Source organism: Macaca fascicularis, chromosome X (assembly GCF_037993035.2).
Source record: "Macaca fascicularis isolate 582-1 chromosome X, T2T-MFA8v1.1".
In the NCBI taxonomy this organism is placed as follows: Eukaryota; Metazoa; Chordata; class Mammalia; order Primates; family Cercopithecidae; genus Macaca; species Macaca fascicularis.
The window spans coordinates 47710001-47734063 of NC_088395.1; the positions used below are offsets into that span (position 1 = coordinate 47710001).

At 50.2% G+C, this 24063-nt stretch overlaps 2 protein-coding genes across 4 annotated transcripts in view; both read right to left on the bottom strand.

Annotated features, from left to right (window-relative positions):
- The window catches only part of SYN1 (synapsin I), a 50204-nt gene extending 40535 nt beyond the window's left edge, over positions 1-9669 (bottom strand). For both annotated transcript variants that reach the window (XM_005593427.5, XM_005593426.5), the window contains exon 1: positions 9164-9669. In XM_005593427.5, coding sequence (XP_005593484.1) covers positions 9164-9540 — 377 coding nt within the window. In that variant the 5' untranslated portion in view covers positions 9541-9669. The remainder of the gene's footprint in view (positions 1-9163) is intronic.
- Positions 9670-14352: 4683 nt separating this feature from the next.
- CFP (complement factor properdin) lies at positions 14353-20036 on the bottom strand. Of its 2 annotated transcripts, XM_005593429.4 has the most exons (9): positions 19939-20036; positions 19694-19844; positions 18276-18451; positions 17651-17821; positions 17321-17512; positions 16953-17126; positions 16510-16701; positions 16240-16351; positions 14353-14580 (listed from the first exon to the last, which is right to left on the bottom strand). In XM_005593429.4, exons 1-9 carry the CDS (start codon positions 20012-20014, stop codon positions 14415-14417), a joined length of 1410 nt encoding a protein of 469 aa, XP_005593486.3. In that variant the 5' UTR covers positions 20015-20036; the 3' UTR covers positions 14353-14414. The 2 variants fall into 2 exon arrangements, with proteins under 2 accessions (XP_005593486.3, XP_073886060.1); XM_074029959.1 differs by lacking the exons at positions 18276-18451; positions 19694-19844; positions 19939-20036 and adding an exon at positions 18138-18275.
- Between the last annotated feature and the right edge of the window lie 4027 nt (positions 20037-24063).

Here is a 24063-nt window from a genome sequence, read left to right on the forward strand (position 1 = left end):
TCTCAGGCCCAGCACATCTCCTAGGCCATGCTCATGTCCCTAATAGGACAGGAGTAGGACTCTGAGATGGGGATATTTGGGCAGATGCAGTTAAACACCTTGAACTTACAGACTCACCTGCATCCACTGGGCCTGCTGAAGTAGACTACTCCCCTGAGTTAGAATATAGACCTTCTGCTTAAAGATAATGCAGAGGCCTCAGATGACGCAGGCGCTTTGTAAGATAATGCCTGCCCCCTCAGAGTTTACCTCCCACCTCTCCTCCTGTTAACCAGACCAAAAATTAGGGTGAAATCCTAGTGAAACCTGACTGGACAGGTTCTAGGCTTGCAAAGGAAGGAGATAAATGATCTGTAGAAGAACCTAAAGAATCTGGCTAGTATGTATTGGCAGGGGCTGAGAAGGTATGAATGAGACTAGATCCTGAGGACAATGGGCGAAGGAGGTAGAACAGGAAGTTGGCGCGCTCTCCCAGGATATGGAACTTAAAACCCTGGCGAGGACTCTAGGAAGTGTTACTAACACACTGGTATTTGGAAACCTGGAGTAAACAATGGCCCACACTAAGTGAAGCAAAACTTCCATGGCAGATTGCACAGGGAAGGATTAAAGGGCTCAAAGAAGCAGACATGTTGGAGTAGATATACTACTGAAGTCTGGAAAACCCACCAGCTGATTAAGGCCTGGAGGATACACTCAACTTATGAAATCAATAAGAAATGTGCTGGTGAGGGTGGTACCAGTCACGCTGAGAAGCACAGTAGTGGTAAGGTGATAAATGAGTCCTGGCCCAGGTCCTGCTTACAGTGGGTCTGGGGGGTCCAGAGACCCATCCAGTGGTCACTTCCTCAGTTCACAAATGTGTAATTGCAATGGCATACTTTGTAGTTGTCAGAACCCCTACATGGGCTCCTCAGCCTGTGGCGTAAGAGCTATTTCAGTAGGGAAGTCCAGATAGAAGCTTCTAAAATGGTGCACACCCCCATGCCCTGAACAAAACAGTAAACCACAAACAATATTGTATCCACCCTATGGGTGATTATGGAAATCAATGCCACATTGAAAGATCTAAAGGATGCAGGGGTGTTGGTCTCATCTTATCTCCATCGAATTGAGTGGCCTGGTCCCTGGAGAGGTCAGATGGGTCCTGGAGAATGCTTGCAGACTACTGCAAGCACAATCAAGTAGTCCCCTTGCTTGTACCTGCCATACTGGACATGCTGTCATTGTCAGAGCAGATTAATAAGACCTCAGGTACAGCAGGTAGCCACTGACTTGGCAAATGAATTCTTTTCTATTCTGATTAGGAAAAAGGATCAGAAACAGTTCACACTCACGAGACTGATGATAATATTCGTAAATGGTCTTTCATAGGGCTATGCTATCTCTCTCACCTGGTGTCATAATATAGTTCAAAGAAACCTGGACTATCTGGACATCCCATGGAATAGCACACTGGACCACCACATCGATTGCATCATACTGATTGTGTGAGATGAACAAGAGAGGGTTAGCATATTGCCCTGGTAAGACACATTCACTCCGGGGGTGGGGGATAAACCCCACAAAGACTCAGGGGACTGCTGCATTAGTAAAATTTTTAGGAATCCAGTGGTCCAGGTCAGTAAATCAGGACGGCCCCTCCAAAGAATAGGGCAAAGCATTGAATCATGCACCTTCCACCATGAAGAGGAAAGCACAATACCTAGCAGGCCTCTTCCCGTTCTGGAGGCAGCATATCCCCCACACACAAATGCTGCTCTGACCCATATTCCAGGCAACATGTAAAGCTACCAGCTTTGTGTGAGGGCCAGAGCAGAAAAGGGCTCTGCAGCAGGTCCAGGCTGTGGTACAAGCAGTCCTGCCATTTAGGCCAGATGATCTGGCAGATCTTATGATGCTGGAGGTGTCAGTAGTGGGGAAAGATGCAGTGAGGAGCTTATGGGAAGCCTGAGTGGGAGGCCCTTGGGGTTCTGGAGCAAAGCCATGCCATCTGCAGCAGAGAATTTTACGCCTTTTGAGAAAGATATCCCATTGAGGTGCTGGGCCCTGATAGAGACAGAATGCTTGACCAGGCACCAAATGATTGTGCATCCAGAAGTTCCCATTATGAGCTGGGTCCTGCTAGGCCTGCCAAATAATAAAGTCAGGTGGGCCCGGCAGTCAGGATTGAGCCCAAGCAGGACCAAGCAAGGTGCATGAGCAGGTAAATAACCCTGATCCCCATGTCTTCCACAACTGTTGTGCTAGTGCCTGTCTCACTAAGGGGACTCCATAAAACTAGCTCATGAAAGAGGGAAAGGTCTAAGCTTGGTTCACAAATGGGTTGTCTTAGTATGTGGGTGGAAGCCAAAAATGGGCAGTGGTTGCACTGTAACCCAACTGGAATGGGCTTGAAAGACAGTGGCAGAGCTCCCAGTGGGCAGAGCTTCAGGCTGTGCACCTGCTCATCTCCTTTGTGCAGAAAGAGAAGTGCCTCAAGATTAGAATACATATATCCACTTATGGGCAGTGGTAAATGGTTTGGCTGGTTGGTCAGGGGCCTGGAAAGAAAAAGATTGGAAGATCCAGACAAAGAGGTCTGGGATACAGAAATGTGGGCAGACACCTAGGAGTGGGTAAGAAGTGAGGAGTGAGACTGGGTGTGGTGGCTCACGCCTGTAATCCCAGCACTTTGGGAGGCCGAGGTGGGCAGATCACCTGAGGTCAGGAGTTCAAGACCAGCTTAGCCAACATGGTGAAATCCCATCTCTACTAAAAATACAAAAATTAGCCAGGCGTGGTGATGCACGCCTATAATCCCAGCTACTCGGGAGGCTGAGGTAGGGGAATCGCTTCAACCCGGGAGGTGGAGGTTGCACTGAGCCGAGATTGCGCCACTGCACCAGCCTGGGCGACAGAGTGAGACTCTGTCTCTAAAAAAAAAAAAAAAAAAAAAAAGAGGAGTGAGGATCTTTGGATCGTGTGTTAACACCCACCAGACAGCATCTGCCATCAGACAGCATCTGCCATGGCGCCATGGAAGTGACACTAGGCAACCAGGTAGACAGCATGAGTCAGCCCGATGATGTCAGCCAGGCTCTAATCAGCCACCTCAGTGCTAGCAGATGGGCACATGAATAAGTGGCAATAGCAGCAGAGAAAGAAGCTATGTGTGGGGGCAGCAGTGTTACTGCTGAATGTCCAACCTGCCAGCAACAGAGACTAATACTGAATCCCTGACATGCCACCATCCCTCCAGAAGGCCAACCAACCACTTTGTGGCAAGCTGATTACATTGGGCCCCTTCCATCCTGCAAAGAGCAGTAATCGATTTTGACTGCAATATTCATATTTGAGTTTGCCTTTTCTTACTGCAGGACCTCAGCCAGCTCACTGTCTAAGGGCTTACATAACATTTGATCCACCAGCACGAGACCCCGCATAACACTGTATCAAACCAAAGGACACACTTTATAGCAAAGTAAAGGAATGCAAAGCAAAGGAGGTGCAAAAGTGGACCCATGACCATGGAATTAACTGATGGTATTACACACTACGCCACCCAGGAGCTGCTGGCCTGACGAAATGATGGACCAATTTGGTGCAGCCACAGCTAAGACACCAGGTTGGAGGTGAGACTATGCAAGAATGGGCACTATCCTCCAAAACAGTGTCAACCCTAAATCAATGGCCATTGTAGGTGCTGTGTTTCCTAACAGGTAGAATACACGGGTGTGGGGACACAGAGGTCAGGAAGGAGTGACCCAGCTTACCAGCAATCCCAGTGATCCACTTTTGAAATTGTGCTTCCTGTTCCCTCAGGGCTCTGCAAGGTTAGAGGTCCTGGTTCTCCAAGGGGGAACACTGCTACCAGGGGACACAGCAAGAATCCCATTAAACTGTAAGCTATGATTGCCCTCAGGGCACTTCGGGTTTCTCATGCCGAGGGACATAAAGAGGAGTCATTGTCTTGGCAGGGGACATGACTGACCTTGCTCCTCAGGAGGAGGTAGAGCTGCTGGTATGCAGTGGAGGCAGGGAGGAGTATGTTTGGCACCCAGGGGATCTGCTTGGGCATCTGTTGGTACCCCTTGCTCAACTTTGATAGTAAATGGGCAATGTGGTTGTTTGTACAGCAGCTACAGCCTGAGAAGGGCATGGGGACTAAAGGCTCAGGGATCTCTGCAGGATGGGAGCCACCCAGACCAAGAGAGGTGCTAACTGAGGATGGGGGGGAATCTAGAATGTGCAATAGAGGAAGGAGAGGATGAATATCATTTATGACATTGAAATCAACTGCAGCAGCAGAGACTATGGCTCATCTCACTACTGTGCTCTTTCAAGTGTCCCTGAGAAAACAAGACCGATTAGAATTGTGGAAATGCCATTCCCCAATGGGGTGAACTTACTATAAGAAGGAAGTGGATCAGAGCAGTGCAAGGTGTGGACTATATGCTCTCCTCAGATCCTTACCTCCTTGCTCCAGGCCTTTGCATCTATCCCCAGCTTCTGGAATTATCTACTGCTGATGACTCACAGGTGTCCCTCACTGGGCACTGGCCTCTGCAACAGGGATTTGCCTCACCCAAGATTATGCCTCCTCCCAGGGGGCAGGCTACAGCCAATGACTGACGTAGGAATTCAAAGCCTGGCCACCCCGCTTCAACTGGGACAACTCTGAAGGGTCCTTCCAGTGCCAGAGCTCCCCAGAGGATTGGCTGAGTCCTCTGTTGTGGTTGCATCACAGCTCAACTTTTCCCTCTGCACAATCCTGCTTCCCTCGCCACCTCCCCCACAGGTGTTATTCCCAAGCACTCTCCCCAGTAAATCTCCTGCACGCAAATCTCAGAGTCTCGGGGTCTGCTTCCAGGGAAATCTATCTGAGAAAAGAAGCCACAGTAAGAAATAAAGCTTATATAACCCACTATATATGTATTTGCATAATAACCCATCCTATATATGTAATATATATTACATAAGACACATATGTTGTACAGCAAATATGAGGATATAGAATGTCTTATATATTATATAACATATAAAATGTTGTATATTATATATTATGTGTATATGTATTTAGAATGTATATAAATACATATGCATAATTGGAATTTAGGTTTCAATAGATAATTATCTTTACTATGGGTAATGCATTCTGATTTTTCTACGCTATTTTATTTCATTTCATGAAGAAGAACATATACATGTAGATGTATTATGTACTGTAAAGCCGTATTATATACTGTATGCCATATATAATATACATTATAGATTGTATATCTTAATGGAATAACATTATATGTTTTGCTAAACAACAACTTCATTTACTATGTGCAGTATGCTCTGTTATTCTCTATTTTTATTTATCCTACTTCATGGAGAAAGTGAAATGTTGGTCATAAGCCAATACATGACCCATAGTTTGAGAAACACTGGACAGCCGGGCCCGGTGGCTCACGCCTGTAATCCCAGCACTCTGGGATGCCGAGGCAGGTGGATCACGAGGTCAGGAGTTCGAGACCAGCCTGACCAACATGGTGAAACCCCATCTCTACTAAAAATACAAAAATTAGCCAGGCATGATGGCACGCACCTGTAGTCCCAGCTACTCAGGAGGCTCGCTTGAACTCGGGAGGCAGAGGTTGCAGTGAGCCGAGATCACGCCAGTACACTCCAGCCTGGGCGACAGAGCAAGACTCCGTTTCAAAAAAAAAAAAAAAAAAAAAAGAGGGAGAAAAACACAGGACAAAATTATCCACAAAATGGGGGAGATGAGTCTCAACTTAGAGTTTTCAACTTTAAACCACAGAGGAATTGAGACCCAGGAAGGAATGAGGGTGGTGAGGTTTGGTGGGAAAGGCGTCAGACTGTATTTGGGTGTACATTCCATCACAGCATTTGTACAACTCCTCCTTTATTCGGGGCTGAAATCCCTGAAGCTTGTGTGGTTCTGAGTGTCTGCAAGTTGGTGAAACAAGTCTCTGTTCCCCATACTGAGCCTGGCGTACATACATAGGCTCTCTCCCTTTGTCCACCCCACCCCACATATAGTAGACACTAAATAAATATTTGTTAGATTGCCTGGAAGAAAAGACTGGAAGGGATGCTGGGATAAAGGGGGGCTTCTGAGATGCAGAAGGGGAAGGGATGGATCGTTCACTGAATTCAGCAGGTGCTCAATAAATGTTTTCTGGACAAAGAAAAAATGGAAAACATTGGATTTGTGATTATGGAAAGGGGAAGGAACTTGTCAGTATTCCATAGATAATAAATGCTTGACGGAAAGAAGGAAGCAGCCGCAAAGGACCTGTGTGGAGGGCTGGAGTGGAGACGGGAAGTCTAAAGGAGGGTGGTTACCTACATCCAGCAGAGGTCTCATTGATGTTTGCTGACTTCAATGGAGCAAACTTAACCAGGAAGATAACACGTTGGTGAGTGGACGTTGGTGAAGGAATTACAGCACGTACTCCATAAATGCTTTACAGATTGATAGAGAAAAAAGCAGAGAAGCCTGCTGCAGGGATGATAATGTGGCTGTTTGAAAATAATAGAGTAAGAGATTAATAAGTGTTTTCTGGACTAATTCGGGAAGAAAAAGGCAGCTGGGGAGATGGCTACTAAGTGGAGGAAGAGGCCTAGCTAGAATAAATGGAAAACAGCACACATTGCGAGCTTTCAGGATTGTGTTGTGTAAAAGGCAGGATGGAGATTGTTGAAGGGGAAATTAGAACTGCAAGAAGGGGATAAGAGGCATTTAATGCAAGGTTCTTAGTAGTATACGATAAATGCTCATTAAATGATTGTGGGGTTGCGTGGAGGAAAAGGTATAGCAAGGCAAGCTGGCAATTGAGGATTTCAAGCACGCCTGCATTTAGAAAAAAAAGAAGGAAGGGGAGCTGAAGAAGGGTTATTCCTAGTATATTATGGTGAATAATAAATGCCTCCCACACTTTCATGGAAATGATTCAATAAATATCTGTAGAATGAATAAATTGCTCCGAATAGAGAGAAAGGCTACTACTGGGTAAAGGCTCCTGGGGTAGAGGTAATCTGACCAGTAAACAGCTGGTACTCAATACATTTAGGCTGAAGTAGAACCCTGGAGAGAGAGCTCTTGAGGCAGGGGCAGAGATTTCTAGAGACTTGGAAATAGGAAGTTGAAAGTGACTTACATGGTAAGTGCTCAGTAAGTGTTTACTTAAATAGTAAAACTATTAAGTAAACAGTAAACTTAGTAAATTTACTAAATTTATTTAGTAAATGTAGTAAATTAAGTAAACAGTAAAACTATTAAGTAAAAGTTTTTACTTAAATAAGTGTTATTTAAATAGACTAAAAGCCCTTTGGGGGGATGGAATTAAAGTTGGTAGAGGGAATCCTAGGGGTACTGAAGGGAGTGGGAAAGGGGTCATCATTATAAACTCAACTCTGGATTTATCACAGGAAAGGACCTTGGGAGAGGCCTTGTGATTGGAGCAGGCTCTCCTAGGGGTAAGGAAGAAGAACGTACTCCCCAAAACAACAGGTCCTGCATATGTGCTCACTGGAGCTACTGTTAAGAAAACAATTCTGGGGAGGAGGTGTGAATATACAGAACACACAGAAGGCACTCCATAAATGCTCAGGGGAGCCATTGAAGGAAAAGGTCTTTGGGGGAGGATGATTAGAATGGAGCACATGGCAGACAAGGAATAAATACTCACTGGATCCACTAGAAGAAAAGGCCTTTGGGGAGTGGGGCTGGGGATGGACATATAATCACCTGATCAATGCTCACTGCATCCTTGAAGGAAAAGCCCTCTGGGGAGGGGAAATAGGAGTGCAGAAAGTTGATCTATGGGAGCTTCACTCTTCATCCATAAGAGAAAAGGCTTTTGTGAAGAAGGCACACAATCAGGTACACAGTAGGTGCTCCATAAATACTCCAAGGAGTGATTAAAAGAAAAAGTCTTTGGAAAGAGTGACTGGAATGGTACACACAGCAAGTGTAAGATATCTGAGCACTGTATTAACTGGAGGCACAGGCCTTTATGGAGGGGTCTCAGGTTGTGTCATGCAGAAAGTGCTCAATACATGCAGACTGAAGCCACCGGAGGAAAGGGTATTGGAGAAAGGGTTTGAGGGTGGGGTATACAGCAGGCACCACTCAATGCATGCTTGCTGAATACACTGGAGGAAAGAACTTTTAGAGAAGGCTCACACTGCAGGCAGTTGATAAATGCTAGATGGATCCACCAAAGGAAAGGTCTTTGAAGAAGTAGCTGGAGAACGGGGGATACAAGAGGCACTCAATAAATGTTTTTTAGACACACTGTAGGGAAAGGTCTTTGAGGAGACAGTCTGAAGATGAGTCACACACAAAACCGCTCATGGAACTCACTGGAGGAAAATGATTTGCTTGAGAAGGGGTTTGGAGGTGGGGCACGTGTCAGGCACTTAACAAATGCTTCCTAGATCCTTTGGAGAAAAGGTCCTCAGGGAGAGAGCTTGGAGTTGGGGCACAGAGAAGGCATCCAATCAAAACTCACAGGATCCATGAAAGGCAAAGCTTTTGGAGAAAAGCTGGGGTGGGATACACAGCAGGTACTCAATGTTTACTAAAGAGTTTAGAAGGGCTTTAAGGACGGAGCTGGGGTGGGACACATAGCATAGACTGGACACATGCTCACAAGACCCATTAGAGAAGGCCTTAGGGCAAGGGTTGAGGACAACAGGACAGTATCAGGCTCTCAAAAAATGCTCACAAAGTTCATTGAAATCAAAGGCCTTGGGGAAGGGCTCTTGGATGAGGCATACTGCAGGTACTAGATAAGTGCTCACAAGATCCATTAGAGGACAAGGCCTATGGGGCAAGGGTTAGGAAGGGTAGGCAGGACACGTTCGGTTTTTGAAGGCTCATAGGATACACTGAAGCCAAAGACTTTTGGGGGAGGCGGAGTAGGGAACAGGTACACAGCAGGTGCCCGATAATTGCTCCCTGGATCCATCAAGGTTTAAGGGGCGAAGGGGGGGCGACAAGGGCGGGGCACAGAGGAAGCATCCAGCTTAATAACTTAAAGGAAAAAGATTTAGGTGAGAGGGCAGGTGCCAGGCACACAAGCGGCGCTCGATAATTGCTCATTTGCAGAGGAACGATCTGGGGGACCCAGGCCCACGGGAGACGTCCACGGCAGTGGCTTACCAGTCGGTGTGCGGCTCGTCGATGACCAGCAGCACCTTGGAGGCGGCGCCCCCGCGGCCTGCGCCCCCAGAGCCGCCGCCCACCTGCTCGCTGAAGGTGGCAGCTGCTGCCGCCGTGGTCTGCTTGACCGCGTTGGACAGCGACGAGAAGAAGCCACCGCCCCCCGAGGACCCGGGGCTAGGGGCGGCCGGAGAGGCCGCGGGGGCGACCCCGGAGGACCTCTCAGCAGTGGCGGTCCCGGGACCGGGCGTGGCTCCGGGGCTGTGGGCACCGGGCGGCGGCGGGGGTGGCTGCGGACGCTGCAGGTCTGTCATGTACCCATTCGGCAGATTGGCCATAAAGTTGCTGTCCGACAGGCGGCGCCGCAGGTAGTTCATGGCTGCGGCTTGGGGCAGGGGGTCCTAGGGGTGGTCTGGCCAGGAGCCGCGGGGGCGGACTGCGCGGTGCCCAGGAGCACAGCTGCGCTCTCAGGCACGACACGACTCCTCCGCTGCCCACCGCAGACTGAGGCAGCGCTGAGTCGCCGGCGCCGCAGCGCGGATGGTCGCGCCCGTGCCCCCCTATCTCGCGCCTCGCGTGGTGCGGTCCGGCTGGGCCGGCGGCGGCGCGGACGCGACCAAGGTGGCCGGGAAGGGGAGTTTGCGGGGGATCGGCGAGTGACGTCAGCGCGCCTTCAGTGCTGAGGCGGCGGTGGCGCTCGCCGCCAGGCGGGGGCGAAGGCGCTGTCCGCGGTGCTGAAGCTGGCAATGCGCACGCGCCTCGCCGCATCCTGTTTCCCCTCCCCCTTTCTGATAGGGGATGCGCAATTTGGGGAATGGGGGTTGGGTGCTTGTCCAGAGGGTCGGGGTCGGTCATCAGGTAGGCACCCCCATTCCGCCTCATCCTGGTCCTAACACCCACTCGCACTCATACACAGGGCCCTCCGCAAGTACTCGGTTTGTAGTGTTGATATTCAACTCAGAAGGCATTTTTTGGGGGGAGGGGGGCAATGGAAGCACACTCAGAGACACGAAAGTAGAGAAATAACCCCCTCACAGAGGGGGGTGAGGTCACACGCAGTGCCCGCGGGGAGATTAGTCTCCCACGTCCACACAGGCTCAGCTAGGCAGAGAGCGGGGGCATCGTAGACAGCATCAGACAAGCGGAGGTGGACACTTGGGCGGTGTACACACCCTTGCCCAAGGTGGCAAGGGGGGCCTGGAGGCACACAAGAAATGACACACATATAAACACACACAAAAGTGAGGAAACATACAAGGGCATGTACAGACAGAGAACACACGCCAGTCTAGGTATACATACAGACATACAAGTCCAGGGTAACACATATGGGCATATTACATACACGCATGCATACACCCATACGCACACATACACAGGCAACACACTGACACACAGAGACCCAGGGAAACTCATATGAGAATACGCTCGCAAACAAAACACATTCCCACCGATGATCATGGAGAAACCTAGATCTGCAACACAGATATTCTCTGCAGCCCCAGCCCTGGTGCATGTCCACCGCCACACCAGAACACACTTGGTATATACGCCACCATCCCTTTGCTCTGGACACAGCCAAAACCCATGATAACCACCTGATGTCATCAGTGCCCATGGCTGTCTCCCCCTGCACCCAAGAACTTTCCACAGAGGCAGGCCCATCCCATGGTGCACACACAGTAGGTACCAAATAATGTTTGCATATAAGCAAATGAGGTAGTCCAAGCAGAGGTGGGATATGGGAACCTGTCAAATCTTTATGATTCTGACTACAATAAAATCACTAATTCATAATCATTTGTTCACTGTTTGTACCCAACTGTTAACTAAGCTGTTTACATGCATCATTTCATCCAACCCTCACAACAATCCAATGGGGTGGATAATATAATTTCTATTTTATAGATGAAGGAATATAAGAACTCCAATTAATTCCCAAAGGGTCATGTTCACTTTATGATCAATACATTTTTTTCTTTTAAGAATGTGCCAGGAGGAGAAAACATCCAGTGCCAATGTGGCCGGAACAAGCTGAAGGGGGTTGTGGTAGCAGGGGCCAGATTGGGTAGGACCTTGACCATAGTGAGCAGTGATGGTGGACTAGGAGAGGTGGCAGAAGATAGGCAAGAAGTAAGTAGATATGGAGTCTCTTTTGCCTGCAGAATTTTCAGGTGAATCATCCACTTATTCATTTGTTCATCCTTTATTCATTAAATCATTGGCTGGTTTAAACAAGGCAGTAATAGTGTGGGGTCTGGAGACACAGTGCCTGGGTTCAAGTGGGGTCTCCACCATACACTTGGGAAAGTGACTTAATCTTTCTGAGATTTGGTTTCCTCATCTGTAAAAAGGGTACATCTCTAACCCACCTCTAAGGAGAGGGGTAGGAAGGGGGCAACCTCCGTACCTTTGCATGTGCTGTAACTTCTGCCAGGAATGCCCTCTCCTTCCCCTTCTCGAGGGCTGCCTTTGGCCACTGTCTGCAGGAACTCCTCACTTCCAGGTCTCAGATTCCATCCCCTCCTCCTCTAGGCTTCCACAGTACCCAAGTCAAACATTTCCCAAACCATCCGCTACTCCCTCCTCCAACCCAGCCAGCTTCAGTCCCACCTCTACGCCTTTGATTTGGCCACTCTTTCCTCCTCCCTTCAGGATTCCTTCTCTGGCATTCCAAATCCCAGTGTTCCCCAGATGGGGATCTCCCCACAAATCAGATATTTTCCAATGTCTTGAAGTATGTGCTCCCTGGTTTTTTGCCCAGTAACGGAAGCAAACAAGCTGTGCAGGGTGCGGTGCCCTCTTTGGAGACAGGAACAGCTGCAGGTCTACAGATCCTTCTGGCTCCTTTAGGTCTGAATTCAGGTTCCTCAGGAAACTATCTCCAGGCTGCGCCTCTTCCTAGGGTCCCCATTCCTAGGTTCCTAGTACTTGTGGCCCTAGCACCATTTCCTTTTTCCAGTTGGCTCAATTTCCAGAAATTAATTTTTTGTAGATTGTTTTGTAAAGGAATGAGGATTCACCTCAGGAGTGCCTCAATTCACTAAGGCAAAGGTAAGGCTCCCCCAAACTGTCTCCATCTTCTTCAGCAGGAATAGGCGTACAAAAGGGGCCCCAAGAATGATTTTGCTGTACACTGGTGAGCAATGACTCTCAAACACACACCCCTGACATATGTTCACATTCAGTATTGTACCCATGTTTGTAACTCACACATAGATATCCATGGTACCTTCATGTGTATGTGCATACACGCATGACTCCTGCATTGTTATGGCATACACACAGTTGTAACCTTACACACATGCCACATATCAATACATCCTTAATTCTTGCACAGCCCCAAAGGTCTGCATCTCTCTCTCTCTCTCACACACACAGCTGAATTCCCACTTTATTGTAAACATATACCTCTCTCATACCCTGTAGTAGCAACCAGAACCCCTCACTTTGGCTCAGTCTTCCCAAGATGACCAGTAAGTACTCATCAGCTTCCACTTCACTTCAACTCATTGACTGGTCCATTTGAATAAGGGGAAAACGGGCCGGGCGCGGTGGCTCAAGCCTGTAATCCCAGCACTTTGGGAGGCCGAGACGGGTGGATCACGAGGTCAGGAGATCGAGACCATCCTGGCTAACACGGTGAAACCCCGTCTCTACTAAAAATACAAAAAAATAGCCGGGCGAGGTGGCGGGCGCCTGTAGTCCCAGCTACTCGGGAGGCTGAGGCAGGAGAATGGCGGAAACCCGGGAGGCAGAGCTTGCAGTGAGCCGAGATCCGGCCACTGCACTCCAGCCTGGGCGACAGAGCAAGACTCCGTCTCAAAAAAAAAAAAAAAAAAAGGGGGAAAACGACCCAGAGAAGTCAAGTAAGTGTACCGATATACTCTGGGTGTGCATGTCACAAACCTCCCACCCAAAACCTCCCCACACAGAGGGGTCCCCTCCACCCACAGCACTCTTGATATTTAAGACCTCACCACAATCCATGATGCTTCAAAAATGTCCAGCCTACTACCTTTCTGTGCGTGTTTCCTTTGTAAAATGGGGATAATAATACTGACTCACATGGGTCTGCTCTGGATGAAATAAGTTCATGCTATGGAAAGCCTTAAGACACTACTAAGCACACAGTAAGTACTTTCTAAGTAGCAGCTATTACCATGATTATTATCATTCTTATGATGCGTCTCTTCACAAGGGGCCTGGCATTCAGTAAGTGGTAAATGAATGAGCAAATGCTAAGAGCACTGGTGTCTGGCTTTGTTCCCTTTACTGCGGAGACACGTAACGCTCTGATTCGTCTTCTTCTCTATTCCCCGTGATGTCCAGCACTATTGTTAGTATACAGTAGGCGTTAAGTGTTGAATAGATGTTCACACGAAAGGAATACCTTCTGAGTCCGTTCCCTCGCTCAGATGTCCTCTTTCTACCAGCCCTCCTCCACCCTAGCTGCTCAGACTTAGCTTTAGTATACAGCAGGCGCTAATAAGTGTTGAATGAATGAACAAATACCAGGGGAAAGTGTCTGGATTTGTCTTGGGGGCTCCTGCGGGCAGACACTGACTCTTAACTTCTTTGCCCCCGCCTCAGCTCAGAGTGCAACACAGGCACTTCCTCGGCCCGCCCCCCGCCTCGCCGAGCTATTTGTCGCTGGTAATTGCGGCATTGGAGCTAGGCTGTCGGGAGTGGGTGGGTGCAGGTGCTCGGGCGGCAGAGTGCCAGCCTCGGCCACGCCTCTGCCGTTCATCCTCCACAGACGCGGAGTCGGAGTCGGCCAGCAGAGGCTCCTCTGAGGCTCCAGCTGGTGGGAATCTAGGGAGGTCCAGGAGGCGGGGAGACAACGAACAAGCACGCCTGCCAATCAAGAAGTGCCTGCCAAGACAAGTAGCCAATCAGGGAATTCGTAACGCGGAGCTCTGCAGAGGAACGTGCCGGGCGGCCCTGGAGCACTAAGGGGGGCTGCGCAGGGCCCAGACACTGGGGTTATGGCAGCGGCGGGGAGAGGCTGGGGCTGCACACTCGCTTTCACTCCTGCCAACCTGCGACCACAGTGGAAGATACTGTTGTCCGCAACAGACTGCTGTGTCTTGGCCCGTGCTGTGCCCTTTGCCCTGTGGGATGCTATCACCCTACTTTTGGGGAAGGGGATGGGTTGTTTTTCCTCCTTTAAGGAATCGTAGACGAGCTCGAAGAGGTTAGTTTATTGAGGTTTGGAAGGTCAGGGTGCTCAGAGTGGAGGAGAGAGGTGTTAGAGTTTCTCTTCCTCAGGGTCTTTGCAAGCAGGCACGTGTAGACATGGTCGTTTCTCCTCCACCACCAGCTTCTGCCCCTGTAGCTCCTCACACCGTGGCAGCGGTCTCCCCCAGAAGGTCACGTTCTTCTCGCCCTGACCTTCGACCATGGAAACGGTGGGCCTGAGGCATTAGGGGTGGGAAGGAACGGAAGGGAGAAGCTCAGGGAAGGCAAGAATGCATTCAGATCTTATTGAGCGCCTGCTATGTGCCAAATGCTACCTTTTGTTTGTTTTATCTGTTTTCTTTTTTTTGAGACAGGGTCTCATTCTGTTGCCCAGGCTGTGCAGTGGCACAGTCATAGCTCACTGCAGCCTCAATCTCCTGGGCTCAAGTGATGCTTTTGCCTCAGCCTCCCAAAGTGTCGCTGGGATTACAGGCGTGAGCCACTGTGCCTGGCCTCCCAACATTACTTTTTAGCTATGGGATATTGGGCAATTTCTTTAGCTTCCCTGTGCCTCAGTTTCCCTCATCTGCAAATGAGAATGGTAGGAATAGTAATATTAATACTCACCTCACGGGGCCGAGTGAGGATAAATGAGTTAATTCAGGTAAAGTGCTCAGAGCAGTGCCTTACACACAGCAAGTGCTCAATAAATGCTGGTGAATGTTACTTGTTGGCATGAGCTACTTTCTCTTACGTCCAAAATATATATCCTTTATATCTCTTTCCACCGCCTCTAGGAAAAAACCCAATGCCTTGTCCTGACATTCAAGGCCTTATCATTGGGCCCAAATCCCTGCCCCAAGCCAATCTCTCTCTGTCTTTCTCCTCCACTTTATTCAAGCTCAGTCCATGTCCAGAAAGGTCTTTACCTGGGTTGTTTCTCCCACTAGGCAAGCCCTCCATTCACTCCCATCCCAGTTTTCTCCATTGCTTCTTCCTCCGCTCAGTCTCTCACTCACTCAAGTCCTTTGTGCCTCCATTCAACACCTCTAATTCATCTTCAGGCCCCACTCTAACCCCCCCAGCTGGGAGATCTCTTCCCAGATGGCAGCCCTTCCACGAGCTGGGAATAGTCCACTTAATCTAGTAGCTTGATGTATGTGGAAGGAAGAAAAGGGATGACCGTTTTAACCCTCTGGCACCTGGATGTTAAATGGATGAACATTTAACACCTGGGCCCTTCTGGCACCTGGAAACACTTATGGCAGCTAATCACCTAGCTCCAAGTCTTTGTTCACAGTCTTGATGCCAGGAACGCCTTTCCCAACCCCTACCTTCCCTGGGAGGCCCAATCAGCTTCCTGGACCTAGGTTGAGGTGGCAGCCCCTGTTGCATGCACCAGCTGTTCCTCATATGCCTCCTGTCAGGGGCCTGCTCAGCTGGGTCCCTTGGAGGATCCACAGGATCTGGGCTGTGTGTATCTGCAACTGTTGCTGAAAAAGCCTTGGAGTGCCTTAGGGCAGTGAGATGCTGACAAAGTGGATGGAGGCATGAGTGACTGTGGGAGCCAGGCAGTGAATGGAGGCCTGAGTGGCGGCAGCTAAAAGCATGAGTAACTAAAGGTTGGAGTCAATGACACATGAAGGACTAAGTGAATGGGAGAGTGGATGAGTGACTGAACGAGTGACTGAGGGGCACAGAGGCTACAAATTCTCCCCCAAGAGCTTCTTTCTCATCTTCTTTCATTTCTCCCCACTTCCTGCAGCTGGGAGGTGGCACTCGGCAAGGCAGATACCTTAGATTCAGCAGTGGAAGCCCTGGTTTCCAGGGGTAGCTGACTCTCCCGCCTGTAATATCATGACCCCCTCCCAGGCATACTTTGCCCTCTCACTCACGGGTACTTGGGGAGCAAGGGTGTGCAGAGGCGCTGGCGGGCACGGGTAGGATTAGGTCCACAGGGGGGCATGCACAGCCCCCAGGTACTCCACTCTGACCATGATCCTTTCACTGCAATGAGGGGTAGGGGTCACAGAGTCAGAACTGGAGGTCTTGGTGGGAAGGTGAGAGGGAGGCTGCAGAGACGTGAGGTGCAAAGCAGAGAGTTGGAAACCCCTTATCCTGCATGGGCCACCCCACCCTCAGAGCACAGTCTGGGGGACACTCACAGGGGCAGTGTTGGATGCTGTAGCAGTGCCGAATATCCTGTTGTTGCCCGGTACATCGATGTCCGTCAAACTTGCGGCCCTTGCAGGTCCTCCAGCGTGACTGCTGGCCCGGGATTTCTTCACAGCTGATGGACTTCATGTTCCGGCGGACACAGGTGCTCCACTGTCCCCACAAGTCCCACTCTCCATCCACTGCAGAGACAGGGCAAGAGGAGATTGGAACAAAGCAGGGAATCAGCAAGAGGTTCAGAGGAAGAAATGAGGGCGGTAGGAGGGAGTAGAGGTGATCAGATGTGCGAATGGGGGATCGGGGTGGAAACAAGGTATCAGGGCCAGGAAAGGAGGAATCAGAGACAGGAGCAAGGCCTCAGCAGCAGGAACTGGGCAGCAGAGAAGGGCATGGGGGGCTTAGGCATGCAAATCGTGAACTCTGAGATGCTGACCAGGGCAGGGCACGGCTGTGTTGCAGATGTGGGTCCGGGTGGCATCACCAGCACAGGAGGGGCCTCCATGCTGGGGCACAGGGCGATTGCACGTCCGTCGTTCTATGGTCTGGCCCAGGCCACAGGTCACAGGGCAGGGGCTCACAGGGCCCCAAGGCCCCCAGCCCCCAGCCACTGTTGGAGGAGGAAAGGGAGTGAGGAGAAAGGCCTCCTCAATCCTTTCACTCAGCTCCTAGACCCTTGAAGCAGACTGTCCCCAAATGAAGAGCTGCATGGTCACATGGTCTAGGAACTCTAGAAATGGCAGAGCATCTATGCCCTCAATCAAGAGCCCCGCCAACCACATCAGCGGCCTCATCCTGGTGTACCTGGGCAAGGCGGCAGGCCGGTGCACTTCCGATGCTCATAGGCTGGCCCTGGGCAGGGCTTCCCAGGAGGCTTCTGGGAAGGCTCAGGTGCAGAACACGTGCGGCTTCGTGTCTCCTTAGGTTCGTGGGGTCCACCGTGGCAGGATCCTGAGCAGGGGCTCCAGGGACCCCAGGCGGCCCAGGCCCCGTGTGCTGTGGTGGGGTGGGAGGTGGAGGGATGCAGGTGTGGTCATGCGTGCTAAAGTCCTCTCACCCTGGCAGTTCCCTGCTGTAACCCTGCAGACCCACGCTGGGTGCACCCATCAGCATCCTGTGGCTTCCCTCACTCACTGGGGCAGACCTGCTGGGTGTCACAGGCCTCTGATTCCTGTGCCTCTCCCGGGCAGTGGCCTCCACACTTGGGGGCAGGGTGATCACAGGCTCGTCTGCGGGTCCGCATCCCTTTGGAGCAGGTGACGGAGCAAGGCTCCCAGGGCCCCCAGTCAGACCAGCCGCCCATCTCTGTGGGAGAGAAGAGAGGGTAATGGGATGGAGGTGGGGTGTCATTCAGGGCTCTTTGCTTCCTCGAGTGCCCCACATGAGCTAATCCTGTCCTTATATCCTCTGCCACCACACTGGGCCCACCGTCCCCGCTCACTAGGCCTGCCGCAGAAGCCTTTATGTGGGTCCCTCTGCTTCCCCTCTCACCCCCACCGTGCACAGTCTGTTCTCCTCCCAAGCCCAGTCAGATCACGTTCCTCCCTTGCCCACAGTCTGAATCACTGAGACGAAAAGCGAACGTCCTCTCCATGGCCCCCAGGCAACGGGCCCTCCTCACCTCTCTGACCTCACCTCCTGCCACTCTCCTCCTTAGGTCCTTACAAACACGGGATGGGCCCACTCTGAGGACCTCTGTACCGATCGTTCCCACCAGTGCTGGGTGACAGGGAGTGCCCGCCTTGCGCATCCTCCTCACCAGGACAGCACTGCTTGTCCTCACAGGCCTGGAGCTGCCACTCCAGGGTCCCAAGTGCCACCCTCTCAGAGCACTGCCCATTCCAGCCCACACAGCGCCGGTACCGCAGCTGGGAGCCCTCAGAGCATGTCACCGAACAGGGGGCCCATGTGGACCACAGGGACCATCGTGGGGACCTGTGGAGAAGAGCACACATATCCCATCCTGGCATGAGCTGACAAGGATGGCATGTGGGACTCCAGAGTGTGGGCAGGCACGAGGGGTTGCTAGGCAAGTGTGTGTGCGATGGATCGATAAGTCCCTACCTTTTAGGGATATTGGGATACTGAATGGGAAGCAGTGGACATACAGTAAGTGCTTGATAATGTCATTTACCTTCAAAATCAGGCATCTGGAGTTACCATTGGAAGGCTGGCAAGGCCAACACTAGGCCTGCAGTAAGCAAAGGTAAGGACTAGGAACCAAGGGCAGATGTCAGAAACCCACCAGGTCACCACACTACACAGTAGCAGATAAATAGAAAGTGCTTAATAAACCTGAGCCATCATCCCTATGGCCTCAGAGGCCTCCTCAGAAATACCCTAGATCTATCCCCAACCCACTGCGTAGCCCTAGGTATGCTGTTCATGCCAAATAGATGTGAACTGTTGACATGACTTGGGGCCCAGAACTGCCCTCAAAAATCCCCAAGCTCCCATTCCCATGGTGTATCTGGGATATATAGTAAGCAAGTAGAAAACAGGTCTGGCATACAGTAAGGGCTCAATCCATGCAAGCTGGAAATCATGATCAGGATACTAGAGCTACCCTCAGAAATCCTCAAGCTCATCTCCCAACCCTGCCATGCAGCTGGTATACAGGAAGTGCTCAATGAATGTGATCTGTCATCATAATTAGGGGCCTAGAGCTGCCCTCAGAATTCCCCAAACTCTCCTGCCCCCACAGTGTGTCGGTATACAGTAAGCACTCAATAAACATGAGCTGTCATCAAAATTAGGAAAATACCAAGCTGCGCCCCCGCTGCAATGCTTCCAGTGTGCAGGAGGTGCTCAGTATGTGTGAGCGATATCAGTGGTTCTCAATCAGGGGTGATTTTGACCGCCAGGGGACATTTGGCAATGTCTGCTGACGTGTTTGGTTGTCACAGCTGGTGGGGAGAATTGCTACTGGCATCTAGTGGAAGGCTAGGGATGTTACAAAACATCCCACAATATGCAGGTAAGCAATCCCCTCCCCCAACCAAGAATGTCCAGCCCCAAATGTCAATAGTAACAAGGTTGAGAAACCCTGAGGTATGGTCACGATCAGGGCCTCAGGGCCACCCTTGGAAGTCCTAGAGAAAGAAAGTACCCAGTTTTGGGTGACCCCCGCAGACAGTCCTTCCCTCCCCGCATCCCCCGCCCCAAACGCCCCCTAACCTGCAAGGCTGACAGAGCCCGCCATTACGTTCCTGGTAGGCATAGGCAGTGTTGAGACAGCAGTCTTTCACGCTGACACCACCCCCCAGGAGGCCCTTGCACTTGCCGGAGGATTCTTCATACTGGGTGAAGCAGAGCACGGGGTCTGAGCCTGTAACAGGGCCAGGGGATGGGTGGGTGGGGCTCAGTCAGGGATGTGGTGGACCTGGACACCCCTGGGGCCAGCTGGGCCCTCACCCCCTCACCTGTGGCTGGCAGGGTGAGCAGCAGCAGCAGCGGCGGCAGCAGCAAGCAAGGGGCCTGCGCTCCCTCTGTGATCATGTTGAGTACTGCCCCCTGCACCTCTACCAGAGAGGAGATCACGCTTTATCTGGGTTGATCTGCTCCTGGAGTCAGCAGGGAAAGAGGAACCTAGAGGCAGGAGGAACTGGGAGGGCATCCTGCTTTGACCCCACCCTGTCCCCTCTGCCTCCTCTTCTACTCTCCCCTCCCCATTTCCTGTCTTACTCTTGGTCTTGTTTTGCTTGTTGCTGTATCCCCAGCACCTCATGCTCCTCCCAGCAACCTCTCAGTGTTCAATTGAAGCTCCTAGGACATAGAGCGTGCAGCAACTTCCTAGCCGTGTGACCTTGGGTGAGTCACTTAACATCCCTGAGCCTCAGTTTCCCTATGTGGAAAATGCATAATCTCTAATGTAATGACAGGGTCAACCTCGTGGGGGTGTTGAACCAGGGTGAAGTGAGTGTGCCATGCTCAGTGTGTCCCTGCTCATGGGGGTGGAGGAGGCATCGAGGCAATTGCTCCATCTTCCACCCTGCCTTAACCTCCAGCCTTAACCTCGGCCCTCGTTTCCTGAGAGGTTCCCTGTGGTCAGCTTGTGGTGGGGGTGGTCAGCACAAGGGAAGTGAGAAAGGGAAGTGGCAGGAGCCTGGGGAGGGATTCAGGAGAGGAATAGGGGCTATCCATTGCCCCATGGGCCCAGCTGGGGACACCACCAGGGTCTGGGGTGATTAGGAGGGAACAAGCGGGGCCATGTTCCATCAGAGAACCCTCGGGCAGGTAACACCCCCCTTCTGGAGCCTGTTTCCCCTCTGTAAAATGTGCTCACAGACAGCACCTACAACATAGGTAGGGTGTGTCACAGAGATTGTGAGTTAAGCTTTTGTTTGTTTTTTCAAGATGGAGTCTCACTCTGTCGCCCAGGCTGGTGTGCAGTGTCATGATCTCGGCTCACTGCAACCTCTGCCTCCCAATTTCAACCAATTCTCCTGCCTCAGCCTCCTAAATAGCTGAGATTACAGGTGTGCACCACCATGTCCAGCTGATTTTTGTATTTTTAGTGGAGACAGGGTTTCACCATGTTGGCCAGGCTGGTCTCGAACTCCTGACCTCAGGTTATCCACCTGCCTCAGCCTCCCAAAGTGCTAGGATTACAGGCGTGAGTCACAGTGCCCGGTCAGGAGTTAAGCTTTTGGAAAGTCCTTAGAACAGTGCCTGGCATATAGTAGGTGCTCTGTGTTTGATAAATTTATTCAACATTTATTGAGCACCTACTGGATGCCAGATACGGTTCTCAGCATTAGAGCACAGAATAGGACAAAAATCCTGGCCCCCGAGAAGATGGATAAATGTTCCCCCTCCTCACAGAGGTCTTCCCCATACCCTTGTCTGGCATCCCTGTCACTCTCTAGCCCAGTAGCTTTCAAACTTTTTTTTTTTTTTTTTTAAAGAGACAGAGTCTTGCTGTCACCTGGGCTGGAGTACAGTGGTCTGATCATGGCTCACTGCAGCCTCAAACTCCTGGGCTCAATTGATTTTCCTACCTTAGTGTCCCCAAGTAGCGGGGACTACAGGCACACCCCACTACACAACTAATGTTTTTATTTTCTGTATAGATGAGATCTCGTTGTGTTGCCCAGGCTGGTCTCAAATGCCTGGCTTCAAGATTTTCTCCCAACCCTCAGCCTCCCAAAGTGCTGGGATTACAGGCATGAGCCATCACACCAGCCCTTCTTTTTATAAACCCTAATGAAACTCCAGGGCTTGCTTTAAAATTTTATTTTGCTTTTAATTAACAAAAAGAAGCGTAAGAAAGATAGGAGGGCAATGCCTAATTTCCTCTGCTCTCAGGGAGGCAGGGAGAGATACCATTCTGCAAATTCAAATGTAATAATTTGGTCAGCTGTTAAAACAGAAGTTCTTCAGGAACACTTGTTTTATGGGCAGTAAGGTATGTGTTAATATCTGTACCCATTACAGATGTACTCTGTTCTCTGATAACATAAGCCTATCCTTGAAAATGTGCTTTGAACAAAGGAGTCTTGTTAAGATTCTAAGACTTCAAGACAATCATTGCTGTGTTATCCTGTGAAAACAAACTCTCCAAGAAAGCTGAAATTGGCTGGGCGCGGTGGCTCATGCCTGTAATCCCAACACTTTGGGAGATCAAGGCAGGTGGATCACCTGATGTCAGGAGTTCGAGACCAGCCTGGCCAACATGGTAAAACCCCGTCTCTACTAAAAATACAAAAATTAGCCAGGTGTGGTGGCGGACGCCTGTAATCCCAGCTACTTGGGAGACTGAGGCAGGAGAATCACTTGAACTCGGGAGGCGGAGGCTGCAGTGAGCTGAGATTGTGCCACAGCACTCCAGCCTGGGCGACAGAGTGAGACTCTGTCTCAAAAAAAAAAAAAAAGAAAGAAAAAGAAAAGATATCTGAAATTCTGGCTGGCTGCTTTATTTAACCACCTGTTGCCCTGGTAATAATATTATCAATATTTCCTTTGTTTTTAAACTGTATAAATACTCATAGGATTCCCTGTGGAAGAGGACTGTCGGCACTCTATCTTCTCCCACACGTTTAGCAATAAAATGACTGCAGATTTCTTAAACAAGGAGTGAGAGTCTTGTCTTATTTAATTATTACATCCCTACCTGCTACTATGTATTTGCCTGCTTCTTGTTATTCTCACTCCCTAAATATCAGTTCCACAAGGGCAGGGATTTTTGTCTGGCTTGTTAACTGCTGGGTCTGCAGGACATTAGATAGGCACCAGCAAACAGTAGATGCTCAATAAACATCTGCTAGATGAATCAATCAATGAAATAAACAAAACTTTAGAGATTCTGGTAAGTGCCAGAAGGACAGTCTGACTTGGAGGTAAAAATGTGGGCATCCCATGGAGGGTAAGTTGTATTTCAAGTGCGAAGACCGGGATAAGATGACCTAGAGGGGATGCATGAGAAGAGAGAAAGGAGTCCCAGGGCTTTGCCCTGGGGAACCCCAGTATTTCAAGTTTTTGAGAAGTAGGAGAAGCCGGCCCAGGGGACTGAGCAGGAGGGGCCTGTGGAGGAAGAGAAAAAACAGAGGGTTTTTCTCCAGGGCCTGGAACATTTGACCTGTGGCCTCTCATACAGTCTCATTTGGTCTGTTATTTTCTCTCTCTTTTTTTTAAACCTATCTACACAGTTCTGTTTTTTTCTTTTCTTTTTGAGACAAGGTCTGGTTCTGTTACCCAGGCTGGAGTGCAGTGGTGTCATCGCAGACTGCAGCCTCAACCTCCTGGGCTCAAGCCATCCTCCCACCTCAGCCTCCCGAGTAGCTGGAACTACAGGCACACGCCACACCTGGCTAATTTTTAAAATTATTTGGAGAGACAGAGTTTTGCCGCATTGTCCAGGCTGGTCTCGAACTCAAAGTCCTGGGCTCAAGCGATCCTCCCACCTCAGTGTCCTCAGTAGCTGGGACTACAGGTGTGCACCACTATACCTGGGTAATTTTTGTTTTTCGTTTTCGTTTTAGTAGCGGCAGCGTCCTGCTATGTTGCAGGTTGGTCTCAAACTCAAACTCCTAGCCTCAAGTGGTCCTCCCACGTCAGCCTCCCATGTAGCTGGGATTACAGGTGCACAATACTACGTTATGCTAATTTTTCTAAGTTTTAGTAGAGATGGGGTCTCACCATGTGGCCCAGGCTGGTCTCAAGCTCCTGGTCTCAAGTGACCCTCCCACCTCGGCCTCCCAAAGTGCTGGGATTACAAGCATGAGCCGCCGCACCCAGCCTGGATTTACAACCTCTACTATATTCTCTTAATCACACAACCTCTCAGACATTCTGTCACTCATACAGTCATTTTCTGTGTCATGGATTCCAGCCTTACTACAGTCTCCTTCTAACAGTTTCACACACACAATCATGTTTAACAGCCTGTCTCATTCAGTCAATATTGCCAATATTTTCTCTCACCAGTCAGTTCCTTACATATGCATGCACACTCACACAATCTCATGAAATGTTGAGCCACTCATTTGGCCTGTTACTTTCTCACATACACAAATAGTCACTGATTTATAGTCACCACTAACTAGTCT